Here is a 19727-nt window from a genome sequence, read left to right as displayed (position 1 = left end):
GTCAGATTGTAGTGTTGGTTTTCTCAGGTGTTGTTGCTTTCCTCCTGCGAATTCATTATGGCAAATTTTAAGGAACAAACTGTAAGCTTGAAATTTTGCATCCTGCTTGAAGGGTCGGCAATGGAATAACTTATTAAATTCTTCAACAAGCTTTCAAGGAGAATGCTATGAGCCGTACACAAGTTTTCGAGTGGTTTGGGCGCTTTAAACGTGGTAGCATGAGTGTTGAAGATCATGCTCGTTCCGAGCGCCCTTCAACGCCTCGAAATGATGAAAACGTTCAAAAAATCAACGAGAGTCGTCGTTTTACGATTGACGAAACTTTAGAAGGAAAGCAAGAGTGAATTGGTGCTCGCGCGGGCGATCAGAAGAATGATTCCTTCTCCTTGATAACGCTCCAGTATAGCCTTCACTATTAATTGCTACTTGGCCTCTCAGGGGTGGCTATCGTTCCCCGAACCCCATATTCGCATGATTTAGCCCCTTGTCCTGTGATCTTTTTCTATTCCCGAGGATGAAAAAAATTCTGAAATCGAAGCATTTTGATGATGTAGAGACTGAAAAGTGCTTCGCAACGGGCACTGAACAAGATCAAAGTTAAAGAGGTCCAGGGGAGCTTTTAACAGTGTAAAAAAAATATTAACAAGTGTATTTCATCTAAGGGTGAACACTTTGAGAGAGACAAAAGAAATTTTGTGAATAAACTATACATAAATATTTTAAAATAAAAATCCGGTTACTTTTGGGTCCCCCCTCGTACTGGAAATGGTCGTTGCTGTAGTTTCGTTATATTTTCGTTGTTGTCCTTTTCTAAATAAATACTAGTAAATGCATCTGGATCTCAAAATATTTTTCAAGCAACCTAACAAATTCACAGAGTTCACTTTTCAAGCATCAGAACAAACTTTTCAAGCGTTAGAAGTGATCTCAATTATAAGTTTCAGAATTTTAAAAGTGGGAGAAATTTCATAAGGAATTGCTGAAAACGGAAACTGTCTTCACGAAATTGGGAGAGCGATTGCTGAAAACGGATACTGTCTTGTCTTCACTCTAGTCTTCACGAAATCGGGACATACAGTCACCTGCTGAACTGAGGCCTACGTAATCGAGTGCAACACTGGGATTGACTAGAGTCCTCTAGGATTGACTAACACCGGTATCCTGGGTATGGATTCCTCTTCTGTAAATCTTGCAGGACTCCTGCACTTGTTTTGATAGAAATTAAGCCCTGGTCTTTCTGAATTTAATTTCAGAATTATCCCAAAAACTGAACTAAAAAGAGAGAAATGTAGATTGAAGAACAAAAATTATAGTTACTAGAACAAAAATTTTAGTCATCACCTATAAACGGGAAATCTTTGCTTTCTTGCAAGTATTTTTTGCTCCTTTTTAAATATTTATTCCAGTTTACTATATAGCTCAGATATTTTTCTTAAGACTAGATCCCCTTAAACAACTCAACACAGCACTAGAGTTAGCTTTTATTTTGAAAACAACAACATGGCTCTAGCACGCGGTATGTATTTAAAATTTAATACCGATTTTAAAAGTTATAGTACACCAAAGTGTTCGGACAAATAAAAATACTTTAAATAATAAAATTCTTTACTTTGTTATGGAAATTCATATTGTTATTTAGGATAAAACATGACCTACTACTAGGATTTCATTTTTTGTATACATCGATGTCGCCGGTAATGTGTGGAATCCTGTATTCTACAAAATGCCTACCATATAAAATAGAGCGAAAAACCAGTCTTATAAAGATTGTTCAATACATTTTGAGAATGACCTCAAATATTTAGAGGCAAATTTTGGGAGCGTTTTACTATTTAAAAATTTGCCTTTTTTTTTTGCTTTATAGCATGGCACATAAATTAATCATGACATCGTGCTTCTTGAAGGATCTATACTATTTTTTATTTTACCTGTGCTTGACGGAAATAGGTAGTGGAGAGGGGAGCACATTCGACGGGGCACTCATGGTCCGCTCAATTTTTTTAGACAATTGAAAAATTTATTTTTATGTTTCATATTTCTTTCTAACCCCTCCTTTCCAATGACATCAAACCTCCCAAGATCACCGAAACCTGTTTTTTAGATTGTGGCGTACGGATCATCACTACGTGGTGGATTGTCTGGGTCAGGATTTGAACCATGGACTTTGGTAATGCTGACCCAGTACTTTAATTACTGAACCAAATGGGCCTCAAGGTTTGGGGGCAAAGTCAGGTTATGTGCTCTCTGATGTAAGATCTACACTACTTACTGCTTTATATAGAGTGACAAAAGCAGTTCTGTTCAAAAGAAAAAATCATCTCTCTTCTACTATACATTTTTGTTGTAACCTAGCTTCATCTGTTTCGGCTAATCTTTTTGCGTGATACGCTTACAGAGGTGTGTAATCCATTATAATGAGCATTGTTTGTTCAGCTCTTAAATCAGGGTTGGGTTTTTGACTGTCCGAAACTGGTTTAGGAGAGTACAAGCGGTTTTTACCGTCCAAAAGTGTCCGAAACTGTCTTAAACTGTCCTAAAGTATGCTAAAGCTTAAGGTATTGTAATCTAATCAATTGGTTTTTACTGCAATCCCAGTGGCAGAAAGTTTTGTAGCTGTCTGCAACAAGCTTTTAGAACTTTATAATCTGTCTACAAAATTTTGAGTGATTTCAATAAAAAAATAGACGAGTCTTTTTTTAAATAAATATTTTTGAAATAAGGCAGGAGGTGCCCCCCCCCCCCCCCGCTTACCCAAGATGACGGTGCATCTCCCTAAATTCTATGAAGCACTCTCCTCTCAAGAGCAAGACCCCCCCCCCCCCCCCAAACTGAGCCCAAAATCTTTCTCAAATTTCCTACCCCTAAAAGTTTTAATGGTGCAATCAGATGACCCCCGCCCCCCTGTCCTTGGTGCGCACCTGATATTTGCAAACATGCGTTGGATATTAAACAGGGTCTGTCCAGGATTTTTCACAGGGTCCTTTTTTTTGTGAAAAATCAATTCATTTTGTGAAAAAGCAAATAATTTTGCGTAGGGGGGGGGGGGTGTTGTAAAATGAAATTTTAAAATGGGTGTTTTTGTGATTTTTGTCCCGTTAATAATATTAATTTCCGTTAAATAATTTAAAAAAACCAAGCAGTGGTTGAACATTTAACTCTTTGAAACTCTTAAAAATCTCAGAATTTCGTTAAAAATATCTAAATTTCGTGATTTCAATAAAAATAAAAGGAGAATTTATTTGTTATCACTTAACAAAGCATACTAAACATCAAAAATTAGAAACATCCGATTCTCAAAGTGATTGCAATTCTCAAAGTGAAAGCTCCAAAAGCATAAAAACGGATCATAAAAGAATTAATTTTTTAAAAATTGTTTTAGAATTGCATTTTAGAAGCCTATGATAAACATATCATTAATATTTATTGACACACTTGCAGCAAAACTAAAATTTAACCATCTATTCAGCATTTAAATTTTTGACTCAACCACAAAAATGGAATTTCGTTTTAAAATCTTGAAATGATGGTTTTAATAGACTTTTCATTTATTTGCCTCCATATAAAGCGAAGTTTACTTAAAAAAAAAAGAGTAAAAGTTCATTTCTCATATCGGATGCAATCAGATTGCATTTTTCAAAATGAAAGCATTAACAGTATAAAAACAGCAAATAAAAAGTTTATTAACATAAAATAATTTTAGAACGACAATTTTAAAGCTGGTAACTCTATTTGAAGCGATCACATTTCAATTCGCTGAAATATGCTTTTTTTTCTAAGTCATTAGCAGGAAGAATAAAGTCTTTATGTTGCATTTTCAGAGAACTTTATAACACCACTGCTAACAATATGATAAAACAAACAAGCAAAATTATTCACTATGTTATTACTAATTTCTCACTTGCATCACAGAAATGTGCTGACTTTTTTTTTTTTTTATATACAGAGAAATATACGTTATTTTGATTTCAGATTTGCTTTTTCAGTAAACAAATTGAAAAAGATCGTTTTGTTTTGGTTGGTTTATATGTGCCATGGCGGGTGGGCGGGTGGGTGATTGTACTCTCCTAGAGTCAGCAGTTCATGCAAATAAATGTTCGACAGTTGCAAACAATTTTTTTTTTGGAACTAATGTCATATACCCCACCCTTGGCAACTTTTTTCTGTTTGCGCCAAGAAAGCGTAGCCAAGAAAACAATGTATGACCACATATGTCATACATTGTTCTTAGCGATGCTTTTTTAGCGCCAACAGGAAAAATTCACATAAAAAACATGATCAAAGCACTTCAGAAGACAATATATATATAAAAATAACATAAAACCACAGCAAAAAACATCACGAGTATTTGCTTCAAAAATACAAGAAATTAGAAAGTTTTTGTACACAAAGGAAGAATTCCTAGTAGGTATTTGAAATGCTTAAGTTAACAAATTGCTATCACAGATCACCAAAGAAATATGTAGGTACCAATAGAAATAAAAGCTATTTTCCAACATGCATTTCATCGAACAAAATAATGCTCATACTCTACTAAAAAAGAGCAAAGCATTTCAAATTGTGATGTTTAAAGCAGAAAACATCCCAAAAATATAACTATTTCATCCAAAAAAAAAACGCTTAGTTATTCAAATTTCGATGTATGAAAAGTAAAAAATGTCTCGACAGAACATCCCAAACATAAACAATACAAAAATACCATACACTAATTTGCCAAAAATGCTTTCAAAATACCTACTAAAAATATCTACTATATTTTACATAAAATAACACCTTCATATTTTTATAAAATCGTAGAGTCAGCTTATTTTCAGAAATTCAGTACCTAAAGGAGGCACGTTTACAGAATATGCTTGAATAGTTCTTGGCATCGATAAGAATTAACTTTTAGAATAAAATTACTGTACTTTTTTTTGTAAAATAAATTTACATGCTGTAAATATAAAGTTAAAAACTACAAGAAATCCTCAAGATTTTGTAAAAACAAAGAATTTCGGAAGTGAGAGTTTTTTTTTTTTTAATTCTAAAATAAAAATTTACGTTTTTATTGTATAATTCCTCACACTCAGTCTGAAACACAACATATAAAACAATGCTCCTTACCGAGACACACCCAAAGTTGGATTTTACTCTTAATTAACAGTCAAGTTTATAGAAACTGGCATTTTCTAATATTTATTCATCAAAACACAACTACTGAATCTAAACCAACACAAAATAAGCTTTCCTATAAAGTATATTGCACGAAAAAACAATCTATTCAACAACAATCTATCCAATGTGAACCGTGGACCGCTAACATATAAACAAGTTTGAACAGAACTAAGATTGTATTTGGGTTCCCAAACACAGGTTTGGGAACCCAAATGCCATGCCAGGGATGCCATGCTTAAAAAGTTATCGCCTCATTGGCGAGAAAAATATTTCAATTTTGTGTAAAAAATCGGATGTCGCCAAATGGGGGGGTATATTACATCTGCTGGCCGAGGAGTCAGTCACCTTTTGAAAATTTGGTTACTTTTAGTCACCTTTTGCAACTTTTGTCACCTTTCTCACTTTTTTAAAATGAGTCTTAGGAATTTTTTTTTAAATAATTAAATTTTCGAAAAGTATCTGAATGGTAGCTTTAACAGTGAAATTAATTTAAAAAATAGCCTTAAGGCTGCTCTTCAGTGAGGGAAAACTTTGAAGTTAGGGTGTAAATGACTTTCTTCCTTGAACGATGGGCGTGAACCTGAATCAAGTGATTGACACTTCAACAGCCAATGGAGTGGACGGTAATCGATGTAAGGCAGGAACACGTGACCTGTCACAGCTGTCATTGTTCTGGAGGGAAAGAAACCCCTAAATGACCCCCGTCGTGAAGAGCAATCAAGGAAATTAGCTGGCGGCCGAAACCCCACTTGAACAGTACCGATGCGAAGGTTGAACAGAACAGAAAATAAAGTCAGTACCAAAGGGTCTGCCGTAATTTTTGAAACAAAGTTTTTTTTTTTTGGATATGCGTTCCCAGATTTTATATTCATGAAAAATTTATGAATGAAAAGAAAATTTATCATAAATTGAACAGGAAAAACGATTGTCTTATTTTTTTTTTTTTAAACGATGTTTTCAATTGCCACGTCCGAATCTTATTTCGTTCATAAAGCTAATTAGTTTCTTGTCTGATGTTTAATTAAAGAATGCAATTTTTTGCGTTAGGATATGATTATATATATATATATATATATATATATATATATATATATATATATATATATATATATATATAACAAGAGGTATAAGCTTAGTGTAAACCTGTGGTGTAGTCCCGGAAAAAAAGGGTGAGGGGTGAGGAGGGAAGATTACATATCGGTTATCGGATATTTACAGTCAAGAGGTGGAACGATGCTGATTTTATTTTTAATTATTGTGAGAACGGCAGAAATGTCGTAATCAGAAAACAATTTCATATTAGGATATGGTTACATTTCAAAGAGGGGGGGGGGGATCCCGCTATTTTTAGTATATATGTATATATATATATGGTCGAAAAAGGAATACTTCTGCAATTCGATGGAGGATATGCAACGCTGAACTGACATTTTTGTTAATTAATCAATGACTGTTTTAGATATTTATTTATATTTTTCCGGTGATTCATCATGCGCAGGGCTGCATTTGTTTACTATCAGTAAACAAATCATCCCGCAAAAACATAGATAATCAGCATGGTGACTAGAGCAGCATACACAAGACTAAATGATTAATAAAATTGAAATTCTTTTTCAAAAATAATAATAATAATAATAATAATAATAATAATAATAATATTTTACGCATTAGACGAAAAGTGCAACAGGCTATAATAATAAGTAGTTGGTAAGTCTTTTATTGAAGTGTATTTTCGAAGCAGCAGTTATATGGTGTTTGAGAACATTTGAAAATACATTTCGTGGGTGGAATTACACGAGCAACAGGGAATTACTTGCAATAATGTACTTAAATTAAAAATACAAGCTGCAGTTTACTTGCAGTACACTTGGAACAATGTACTTCGACTTATTCAAATGCAAAATGTTAGGAGGAATAGAATAACTTTTTAAAACTTTTGATTTTTTTTTTCTTCTCAGGTCTTTTTTTTTCCTAACGGTTTTCAATTTTTGGTTACATTAGTTATGCATTGCTTTCTGCGATTCAAAATAGTAATAATAACAATAAACATAATCAGAAATGCTTTCCTTTCTGCGGATACTATGGTGAGAAAAGCAACGGCTAAAAGCATAATTTTCAGAAAATTCATTCATGCTCGCATTTCGAAATTAAATGAAACCTCTTTATTACCACACAATGTTGACAGCTTCGTGCAAACGAAGTCCTAAACTTGATAGCTGCACTCAATCAAGCTTTCATTGATGCAAACTATTGCAATCAATCAAACAATCGTAACAATTACGTGGAATATTCCCTATTTACGTCAATTGTTTGCTTGTAAGAATGTGAACAATGTCTTACATACGTAATTTATATTCAGAAAAAAATATCAGAATTGAAAATATAATTCCACATTTGCAAATCACACACATTAGTATACTATCCTTTAAATTTTAAAAATATTTCAATTTAATTTTTCTCTTTTTGTATAAAAGTATTCATGAAGCATAATTTATAAATTGTTGAGTGTACTAACATTTATTGCTCTAATTTTTCTAATTTTTCTTTTTTTTTCTTTTTTTTTTTTTTGATCTCTTCTCGACTTCCCGGAGAAATTTTAAACTGTTAGCAAAATTAGGGTAACTCAAATAACTCCAGAACGTGGAAGAGAAATCTGTCAGGCCCAATAAAAACTTTTTGAATGATGTAAAAGGCAGAAACACATGTATCTATCTCTATTGATAAAGATGTTCTTAATAACCCCGAAACAAGTGTAATTTAATTTGCACGTTTTTACATTAAAATAGTGTAATTTCTATGTCAATAAATGTTAACATTTAAAATCAACAAAAGTTGAGAGATGTGCGCAAAGTTGCGTGAGACTAATACCAATCATTCGCCCTCGAATACCTTATTGCTTGACCAAGACCAAATATATTCTTTTTTTGAGCGACCACAGTTGGTTATTGTTTTCACTTGTACGTAGTTGATGTTCTTTCGACTTTAATTTTCTATTCTTTTAATGCAAACTCGTCTGTTCCACGTGTCTTCGCGAGCATGTCCCTCCTCCTGGGCGGTGAAGTTCATGTCCCCGCCATCGATTTTACTTATTCCCGACCCTCTCGATTTTACACAATACTTTTCAGACAAAAACAGCATTCAGTCAACAACGTCCAGCATCCAGCCCTGGGAATTCATTTGAATGTAGACGTCTTGTATTCAAATCATGACTTTTACAAATATAATTCTGATAGGAACCATTTGTAGAAATAAGAAACCCAACGAGTAGGGTTCTACCACAATTCGTGATTGTGAAAAACATAATTTAAATTCAAGACGTCAAAATTCAAATGAAAGCTATGGGCTGGATGCTAAATGTTTCTTTCTTTTCTGTTTGGTATTATTTTTTTTTTTTTTTGAATTTTTTTCCCCCATTTATGAATAATATTAAATAATGATAATGTTTCAATGAAGCTTTAACACCATTTTAAATCGGGTGTTCCAAAATAGCTTCAATTTTTAAATGTGTAAATTGTAAATAAAATATGCACTTCAAAAAGCATGAGCTTTGTGCAAGAAATAGATAAAAGTCAAAAACAACGTCTTAAAAGCACAAGTAAAAGATGTAAATTATAAGTGTAGAAAATGCATTGCTTGATTGAAAACTTGTGGCTATGTATTTGTTTTTTTATCCAGGATATTAAAAAACTTTGACCTTTGACACTTTGAATTAAAATTCAACTAGAAATTTGGTTTTTCGTACTAATATTCAAGCCGTATATATCGTATTTATGGTTCAGTTCCCTTCTTGTTGTTTACCTTTTCATAGCGAAATTGAGGCTATATACGAAATTGTTATTCGGTTCCTTAGACTTCACTATGAACAGACGCGACTGCACAGTGCATACACACAAATATATATTGATAAAGATCGGCTAAAATTGAAAAACCTTAGGTTTCGGGGAAATGTTTTAGACGTCAGACAAATTATTTGTCTGAGCTTATGAAAATTTCAGTGTAACACGACTACCGAAAGATTCTTAGAACATGGTGTATTCATCCAGTTAAAAACAAAATGGTCAGTGTTCTCCCCCTTCCCCCATCAGTTCTCTAATTATCTGTAAATTTAAACCAGTCGTTCCCAATCTTTTGCACGTTGCGACCCTTTTTTGACTAAGTAAAGGACCTGTGATCACGTAGCCTACATGTCAGTAAAGTATCGCAAGGTGTGGACCTAACCTGGCAACATTGTGAAAGCTACGTTAGATCCTACATTACAAAACTGCTATGTTAGATTCGATCCACCCCCAACTATACTGTGGTAGGAATAATGTTTCGACCGAAGAAGAAACGCTACACGACCCCATTTGGGGTCACGACCCTGGGAACCCAACCCTGCTTTAAAACAATTTTTTTATACTCATTCATGCTTTAAAGAAATGCAGGTATGTATCATTTTTCTCCTTAGAAAGTCTTCAAAAGAAAAATTCAGTGAAATCCTGTTACAACGTATATCAGTATAACGAAGTACCCGTTTCAACCAAATAAGTTTTCAGTCCCGATTTTGAAGTTCATTGTTACTGGATTTCACTGTATTATGAATTACATGATCAATGTGTACATACCTTGTAAAGAATTTTTTACGAGTTTGGCTCGACAAATTATTTTCAAAAATGTTTGTTGAGCTGTGGAAAGCATTTTATGCGTTTACATTTGTAGTAACATAGTATAATATAGACAAAAATAGAATCCAAATATCTAGTAAGTATCTAGAATACGGTTTTGGACTCGGTTTTTTTTTTTTTTTTTTTTTTTTTTTTTTTAAGAAATGGTCGCTTTATTTCGAACAAAGTCTCAAAAGAGTGCTGGAAATATTTTGCCAGATTTTTTATGGAGCAAAATATCAAACAGTACCTACCACCTCTTTCAACGAAATTCATTTTTTCTCGAATTTTAAACAATCAAAGAATGGATATTTCAAAAAAGGAAAAAGTACACGACACAGATAGAGGCTTGAAAAATACTCGGAAAAAAATTTACATGAAAACTTCAAAGGAATTTGTAAAATCTTCATCCAACTTTCCCCGCAGGTTAACATTGGATCCGTAGGCTTTCAGACTCTCAGTGAAAAGCATCCTTAAATTTGCTTAAAGTAGCATTAATATACATATTTATCTTTCTTTGGATGCACCAGCTCCATTGTTTATGCCTTCTTGATGTTGTGAAAAGTAATGGGGGTAGTGCATCCCCAGAAATAGAAATATTCATTAATGCTATATTATAAGCATACTTAAGATAATTTTAATCTTAATTATATCCGTGAATGAATTTGAATAACACGAAAAGGTTCTTCACTGAAGGTCTGCGATGCAACTTTACGCAAAATGCGATACTTCCTTTTTTTTAAATTTACAACGTGAAATTTTTTTTTTTTCGGATATAGGGTTTATAGGTGTGAGTCCTATACTCTGGTTTCATGCCAAAAAATAAGGGAAAAAATTGTAAAACAAACCCCTAGAAAAAAGGATGGATTTTGATGATTTTAAAAATATAATAAGTGGTAATACCCCCCATGAGTTAACCAATTTCCTTCATATGTTCTTGCGTACAAACGTAGCACCTCTCTAGCCCCTCAGAAAAGTATTAATGTATAATATAACGATAACTTCCCCTCCAAATAAAAATAATGGCTATGAAACTCAAAAACTGAAAAAAATTGCGGGCGACATTTCCAAAAAAGCGGGACGTGTGAATGGGAAAAGGTGGTCATATTTGGATTCAGGAGGTCATTTAGCACAAGAATTCACAAGAATTATCTCCAGAAGCACTCTTTAAAAACTATATCCTTTCTAAACACAAATCAAATCGTGAAGATGTTTCCAAGCATGTGGATTCACTTTCAAAAGCACTCATTCATTCCTTCATTGAAAAATGCCTCCGGAAAAGAGGGGAGTAGTAAATGGAAACGGTCGTTTGCGCTAATGATCGTAAATCTTATACACCTCACCCGGTTTTTCCCCTCAAGAAAGGAGGGACCAGTGAAGGGCGTGGCTTAGTAGAGAAATTGAGCTTTTTCGAAAATATTTCAGATGGTTGGAACTCCGATATTTTTTTAGAAATGGTCGCATCATTTCAAACTTAGTCTCAAAAGAGAGCTGGAAATATTTTGCGTGTTGGGGCGTTCTTAAAATTTCGATAGCACGATTTGCAGCTTTTTTACAGAGCGAAAGGTCCAACAGTACCTCGTTTTCGAAGAAATTCATTTTTTCTCGAATTTTAAAAAATCGAAGAATGGACGTATCAAAAAAGTAAAAACTAATATACACAGACATAGGCTTGAAAAATACTCAGAAAAAAAATTGACCCGAAAACTTCAAAGGAATATTGTAAAATAACCTTTAACTTTCCCCGTAGGTTAGCATTGGATCCGAAGCTTTCAGACTCTCAGTGAAGAGCACCCTTAAGTATGCCCCCCCCCCCACCTTGTTGTTGTTTAAGAAAAATAGCTATGCTATCGGGAAATCGGAATTTTTTTTTATCGCTTGCAATTGCACCATATGAGCAGAACCAGTCTTTCTATCCCTTCTTCAGATGAACTTGCTCCTTATTTTCGGGAATGTATGTTAAAAGAAGCATGTTTATCCTATTATACTTTGAGCTTTGAAAGTACCAATGTCAAAGACAAAAAAGAACTGTAACGAACAACAAAATATTGATCTGAAAGGCCAATGTTGCATCACAACAAAGCATCTCAAAACTTTCTTCTTGGGCTAGGCAGTTGGTGAAATTTCGATTGTGAAGCACTTACCGAGAGTAATTATCCATGAATAAATGTCTCATGCTTTCCTTTGGTTGGTCCTTATGTTAATAAAAAGGTAAATAAAAAACACTATTATCCTTGAGACATGAGAAAAAAGCCTAATAAATATTGGTACTTGCAGTAATCATACAATGCATAATGCATATGTCAAATTGCAGTATTTAGGTGAAGAAGCATCTGAACTTCTTCTTAGTACTTATAGCTATTTTGATGGTTGGCCTTCCCGTTATGAGGACTTCAAAGAAGTGCAAGCTCAACTAAATACACCTCATCACAAGTTCCTGAAACACACAACTACCCATTGGCTTACTCTTGGACCTGCAGCAAACAGACTACTGAAACAGTGGGATGCTCTTCAGTATTATTTTTTTAAACATGTGCCTTTGAAAAAGAATTCAGCTATGCAATGCTGGTCATATAAAGCTGTTGCAAATGTTTTAAAAAGACCTTCTATAAAAGCTGAGCTGCAATTTATCTTTTCATCTGCTGATTTGTTTATGCAGTTCACGAAACGCTTTCAATGCCAAATACCTATGATATACAAATTGTACCAAGAAATAGAGACCACTGTTCAAACTTTTATGGCTCGAGTTATAAAAGCCTCTGTCATAAAGAAAGTTGATTTTTCAAATGTAGACACGGATAAACTGTTTGCAGTTGGTTACAGACTACCTCTTGAAGATCTCGTTGTTAGTGGATAGGTGATAGATGAACTGTCAAAACTGAAAGAAAATGAAAAGCTTATGTTTTTAAGAGGTGTTAAAAAGCATTGTGTGACTGCATGCAAGTATGTAATAGAAAAAAGTTGCATATCAAACGGGTTACTGAAAAGTTTCAAATTTTTGGATCCAAAAGAGAGAAGTAAATCTAGAAGCTGTAAGGATTTGATAAAGATTACCGAAATCATGCCTTTTAATGTTCCACTCGATAGGTTACAAGATGAATGGAAACTTTTGCAGCTGGAAAAAGATGAAGCATCCAAAAACAAAACCATTGATATCTACTGGCAGCAGCACATTTCAAAAAAGAACTCAACTTCCAATGTTCTTAAGTTTCCCAATGTTTCTAAGGTGATAAAAGCTTCACTTGCATTATCACATGGTAATACTGTCATTGAAAGACTATTTTCCATTTCAAAGCATCTTTTTGGTGAAAATAAGACAACGAGGACTGAAAGATTTTTTAACATCATACTTATAGTTAAAGACGCTGTAAAAGAATATCCTCATTTGCTTTCTTTACTAATTGGTCCAGAAATGATTAAATGTGCACAACAAGCACATGGAAATTACACAACGTACATGGAGGAATGTAAAAGGATTTGCAATTGAAACAGAAGTAAAAAGAAGAGCAAAAAAGAAAGGATTGTGAAGAAGAAACTAAGAAAATGGAAAAAAAATTAAAACATCTATTGAAAGTGAAACTGTAGAAATCTTTACAAAAAGCATATAGGCTATTTTGGTAAAAGTCAGTAAAAAGAGATAATCCTTTTCTGTTTTTTGAGTTCTTAACAAATTGCTTTTGGTCACCTTTTAGTCACCTTTGTTTTCAAATTTGTCACCTTTCTCACTTTTTTCAAAGGCCATCAGCAGTCCTCGGCCTGCATCTGTACCTTTTTTTTTGCGGACATGTTTTATTTTTTTAGCGCAGACTGCTGTCCGCGATAGTCGATAGGGTTTGTTGTCCGCAACTGATGTTGCCTTGTCGCGGCGTTTCTGCTACTGGGACTGCAATATTTGTAATGCATTAACATAGATATTAATGAGGTTTAATTAATGAGCATTTGAAATTATTTTTCTCTAAAATGTTCATTTACAAAATATTTTACTAAAAAAAAATGGCCAATAACTGTTACGTTAAAACTTCCTTATGTCACAGTTTGTAAAGTTATGAAAGGAAATTCACAACATTACCAAGACAACTAATTTCAATTTCATTCATAACTCAAAAGTATGTTATTAAATCTGCAAAAAAGAAAAAAAAACACACACACACACACACAATTTTTAAATGGTTATCTTAATATATAAAAATCAATGTCCTGAGATAACATATATATATATATATATATATATATATATATATATATCAATGCACAGTCAATACCGCTGAAGCCTCAGACTTGAAATTTTCCAGGCATGTCCACATCATTACGAAAGTATTCACTAAGAAAAGTTTTTTCAAAATATCAATTAGTTCAGGAGAAATTAATTAAAACCCTTTAATTTCTGTGAAATTAAAACCTATCATTGAAATTTAAATTCCTTATTTTCGGAGGCTTTTCTCCATTCAAATCATTATTCAGTACTTCATCTCAACTTTTGGTCGATAGCGAATTTTAAATTTGATATTTTTGTTTTTCACTTGATTCTTCGAGGCTTTTCTCAAGTCAAATAATAATGTTTCTGTCTTTTACTTTCATTTTTTCAAAACTACTAAAGGAAGTTTTTAAGAACATCATTACAGGCGGACTACCCTTTTGAATTTAGAAGAGTGCAGTTTCCTGTAAAAGTTTGCTTTGTGACATTAAAAGTAGCAGGGATCAATTTAAGAGAAGACTTTTTTTTTTTTCACACGGTCAATTTTACGTAGCTTGCTCCAAAGTCAGTTCATCAAGCAACTTAATAATTTTAGCACCAGAAAAAAAAACTAAAAATGTTGTATACAAAGAAGTTCTTGCTTAAACATAGGTATAACAATAAAATGTGGAAGATCAGTTAAGGACAAGGGCATATATATATATATAAAGAGTCCAGGGGCCCCGGGATCCTCCCAAAATTAGAAAAAATTATAGGTAATAAGTAACTATTATAGGGGATTTTCGAAACTAGGTGCACCAAGCACTGTTAACCCCTGCTAATTCCATTACCCGAGCAATGCCGGGTACGGGAATGCTAGTTGCAAATAAGTTTTACATGATGTTTCAACAAAAATTATTTTTTAAATCATAAATTAAAGAATAAGAAATCAATGATTAACTTATAACATAAAAGTTATGCTATTCTTTTTTTAGTTCATATTTTTAATATAATACATTCTGTAACTACAAAAAACTAATTTTTGCATTTTAGTCAATTATTATACTACATTATGAACACTTTCTTTTGCACACATGCATAAATTTCCAAAAATTTGGTTTGTCTGAAAAAAACCCTGCATACAAACTGACATTTTAAATGGAGAATTTAATTTCTACGTAACTAGATTTTTCAGTCTAGTAACTAGATCATCAGCTGCATAAATAAGTTACATGTGTTTATACTTGAATGTTCACATTGAATAAATATATTAAAAAATCCCTCCCCCCCCCCAAAAAAAAAAAGACATTTGTTCTGTCTTTTCTCACAAAATATAGTTACTCAAGAAATAGTTTTGGACACTTTCGGACATGAGGGTTTTGAAGAGGATTGTAAAAACTTTGATAACTCTACTTTCATTTGAACACATGCATAAACATGGAGAAATTTCGAAACTATTATTATTAAAAATAATAATAATAATAAACTCATGCATACAAAGTGAAATTGTTATCAAGAATTCAACTTCTATGTAACTAGATTAAAATCAGTTGCATAAATAAGTTGAATGTTCTCATTGAATAAATGTTCAATATAAAACATTTCTTTGATACATTTTATTCTTTTTTTTTTTTTTTATGTTTTCTCACAGAATAAAAATTTTCCAAAAATATAGTTTTGGACACTTTCGGACAATTTTGGACAGGACGGTAAAAACCAGGGTTTTTACTGTGTGTCCAAAACCTTGCTAACTCTGTTTTAAATACATTCTCTATACACACTTTTTTTTTAGCTGTAGTTTAAATGTATGCGAGTGTTATTGATTGTTTAAAGCTATTGCATACAGTAGTATCATGTTTTACCTATTTTGTGGATTATCTGCCCAGTAGCAGAAACTCTGTAGTCAGTCTGCGACACTATTTTCGGTAGTTAAAAATAATCTGCAGCATTATTATTAGTTTTATTTTAAGTTTTCATAAAATACACAAGTCCTATGTGAAGGCCAAGACTTGGACAATTTTCCAACTGGCCAGTGGCCACTAGACCCGAAAAACTTTGTGGCCACCACTGTCGCTGAGTTTTAAAGCAATAAGGGGGGGGGGGGGGGCAGCAGCTTTCACTACTTTCATAAAAATAAATAGAACTCTACACACTATGAAAACCAATTATTCAAGATATATTAATTTTAATATGGAAAATGTGCGTTGAAATAGGTTTTTAAATTTTTTAAATTAGTAAATGAGAAGTTTGCAGGAAACTGCATTTTAGATTAAATATTTAGCTTATAGCAAAGCCTTCAAATCAATGAGGATCAAACACAACTGTGCAGATAATAATTTGCATTTTTCAAAAAAAAAATTTATAAAAGGAAAAAAAAAAACATCATGATTTATTGAACACTTTATGTTATCTTCAATAGTTTGTGTTGAGGTAAACATCCAATTCTGTTTTGGAAACTTAGGTAAGTAATAGTATCGTTTATTTCCAGCTTGCGAATGACCAAACATGGCGTCTACGCGAAAAATTCATGGTTATAAATAGATATTTGAATTTGTTACATAAAAGTAGTAATAAATTCAAAATCCTTAAAAACTACAATTTAGGTGAAATAGTTTTTAGCACATTAGCCTCTAAAGCAATGAAGAAAAGATAATATTCTGAAGATAAAATTTTGCAATTTTAAAAACAATAATTAAGAATTACCAAAAAAAAGGGCACATTTTGCATAATTTTCAACAGTTTGCATTGCAATAAACATCCAATTCCGTTCTGAAAACGTAGGCACTTCATGAGTCTTGCGTACCAACATCTTGGGAATGACCAAACATGGCGACTACGCTAAAAATTAAGATATGAATTTCTGAATTTGTTGCAAAAAAATATTTTCAAAATAAAAATCCTCATGAGACTAAACTTTAGTTGAAGCTTTAGTACTTTTCCAACCAAAGCAATGAGGATAAGGTGTAATTTTCACATAAAACTTTTCATTCCTCAAGAAAATTATTTTAAAAAATAAAAATAAAAAAACGATTGATTTGCTGTAAATTTTAAGTTATTTTCATTTCTTGGCAGAAAAGTAAAACATCCAATTCATCTTTGTTTTTGAAAATTTTTGCACTTTTCTACTTCGATTTTGTGAATGACCAAATATGGCGACTATGTTTCTAGCTGAAATGCTGAACCATCCATCGCTCAAAAAGCGATCTCCAAACGATCTTTTCCCAAGCTGCATTTCTTTTTTTTTCCCTTTTATTTATTTATTTATTTTTTCTTTCTTTCTTTTTGTTCTTCGGTAAAATTATCTGCAGACCGCGGGAAAATCTGCGACGCTCGTCTCGCCTCTCGCAGTTTCTGCTACCGGGATTATCTGTGGCAGTAACCTTGCCTCCCTATTCAGTCGACACCCGCTACAACGCAATTTGACCTACGCAAAATGGTTATAACGCAAATTTTTTCCCAAGTTACAAATTTTAGAGCTGACGCAATTTTTTCGTCCACAACACGAATTTTTAGAAGGAAGTATCGGTTTCGTTATTGGCTACTAAATATTGATTTCTTGAACATCCCTGAAAGCATCACTGAGAGCGAAAGTTCCCACATCAAACTAGTCTATTCTTCGGGTTGTTAGTGCATCAAATAACCGCTCAGCAGCTTTCATTTATTTTTTTCATTCTAAATATTAAAGTTGATGAAATATATTGGTTCCTTAGTGGCACCTTTATCTACACTTTGTGAAGATGGGAAAAAAAAAGTTTCTGATTTAAAAAAAAAGGCTAAGATATTCGAGATGCTTGAACAACTACAAAACGCCGATGGTAGCGCAACAATAAATATGAGTGGATCTTCCATGCGTACAATTAAAAGTCAAAACAAAACGATATCCGTAAAAGTTCAGAACTTAGTTTCAATATTTAAGGTTGCAGATCAGTCTAGCAAAGTAAATAGAATGAAAATAGAAGCTGCTCTTGTATTATGGATTAACTAGCAAAAATACCCGGCGTTGCCTGGGTCAGTAATAATTATGAGAAAAAATCGTTACTTGCTTTTGTTTTCTGGTTTAAGTGAAAGAATTTAAAACACATCTTTTTGACGTGATTAAAAATCGAGTTTCTTCCTTACCCATAAAAGTAAAATAGCAATAAGTATAAAGAACAAAATAGTATTGATTTTGAAACGAAAGCACTATATTTAAGCATATACAAATTTCCAAAACATGAAATTATTCTTCTCATGTTTAAAAAGATTAATCTGTTGATACTTTTTTTTTTTACATGGAGTCTAAAACCTTTTCTGTATTGCTATTGAAGTTGCTCGTAATCCCCTTATACTTGCTTTAGTTATTTTGGGAAATTTCAATCATTGTGGGTCCTTGGTGCGATTTTACTGAATTTGCGGGAATCGTTTTGGGATACCTTCGATGATGCTCCCTCCTTCTTTCCTTACTTTGTAAAACGATATGATATTAATTTTCGTTACAAAGATATTATCGCCAGGTGCTGAGATACTTTTGTTTACCATAAAATGGTGCTAAAGAGTTTCATTTGAAATGTTTCCAAAATAAGTAGTAAAATTTGGCGATTGTTTGAAATTGTGCAAAAAGGAAAATTAATGGAAGTTTTTGTGCTGTTTATGGATTTGCCTAATTTAGTTGCTGGATTATTTAACACAGTAAAGAAAGTTTTTTTAGAGATTCTTTGATTGGCGATATTTTGTTTACATGGTGAAAGCTGAGAAACATTATGACGTAGTCTTCGGCTTCAAAAACAGCGACGTTGAAAAAAACTGCCAAATGCATCAGCTACGGAAATCTTTCTGCAAAAATTTTGGCGATCTGCTGGTTGAATGAATAATGAGTAAGTGTTCAATCAGCATAAATAATAATAAAAATCATTAATTACATTAAAGTTCCGTTTAAATGGAAAATGATCAGCCAAATCATATATTATTTGCCAATAATGTGCAAAAATCTTACTTCAAGATTTGACTTGAGAAAAGCCTTGAACAGTCACGAAAAGCAAAGATAGTTAACAATACAACAATTGTCGCTATCGACAGGGAGTTGAGATGATACACTAAATACTGTATTAAGTTTAGGAAAGCCTTCGAACATGGAACTAAAAAGCTCATAACTCGTTTTTTATTCTACTTAAAAATTTCGAATAGGTGCCATCTTCAGCAGAAAAATCAGAGCTTTAGATGGACATATAATGTAAATATGTGCAAGTATTTTTTCATCCCTATATTAGAGAATTTATACGAAAATTGTATTTTATTGCTCCCCTAAGGGGGTTTTGCGCCCCATAACGGGACAAAAACTACCCTATGTGTTATTCTGATGCATAAGCTATATTATTGTAAAGTTTCATCAAAATCCGTTCAGTAGTTTTTGCGTGAAAGAGTAACAAACATCCATACATCCATACATCCATACAGACAAACTTTCGCATATATAATAGTAGTAAGAAGAGATCAGGAAGAGGGGCTGTTATCACAAATTGAGTCACAAATGATCATAGAGCATAACTTATCAACTCATAAATATGTTACTGTATCTACTGTACAGTGTACAGTACTATTATAGTGCATCATTTTATTATTACTACATATTGTGCATACCGTGCTGGTTTATTTTATGTCTTTCCCTTCCATTGATCATTCATTTTGTGCATCTTAAAGTATTTCATGTTGAATAAAACCCTTTTTGTTTTTTAAATACAGTAAAAGTTCTGTTCTTTATGTAAGAAACTGTAATGTATGAT

The 19727-nt window shown here is 32.8% G+C and overlaps 1 protein-coding gene across 1 annotated transcript in view; it reads left to right on the top strand.

The window, feature by feature from the left end:
- The first annotated feature begins 1495 nt into the window (after positions 1 to 1495).
- LOC129229798 (uncharacterized) overlaps positions 1496 to 19727 on the top strand; it is a 124386-nt gene continuing 106154 nt past the window's right edge. Inside the window, exon 1 of the mRNA XM_054864178.1 lies at positions 1496 to 1516. Within this exon, the coding sequence (XP_054720153.1) occupies positions 1501 to 1516 (16 nt within the window). The 5' untranslated portion in view covers positions 1496 to 1500. The remainder of the gene's footprint in view (positions 1517 to 19727) is intronic.

The sequence above is a fragment of the Uloborus diversus genome, chromosome 1, assembly GCF_026930045.1.
Source record: "Uloborus diversus isolate 005 chromosome 1, Udiv.v.3.1, whole genome shotgun sequence".
Lineage (NCBI taxonomy): Eukaryota > Metazoa > Arthropoda > Arachnida > Araneae > Uloboridae > Uloborus > Uloborus diversus.
The sequence above is the reverse complement of the archived record's forward strand: the minus strand, read 5'-3'. Positions and strand labels throughout refer to the sequence as shown.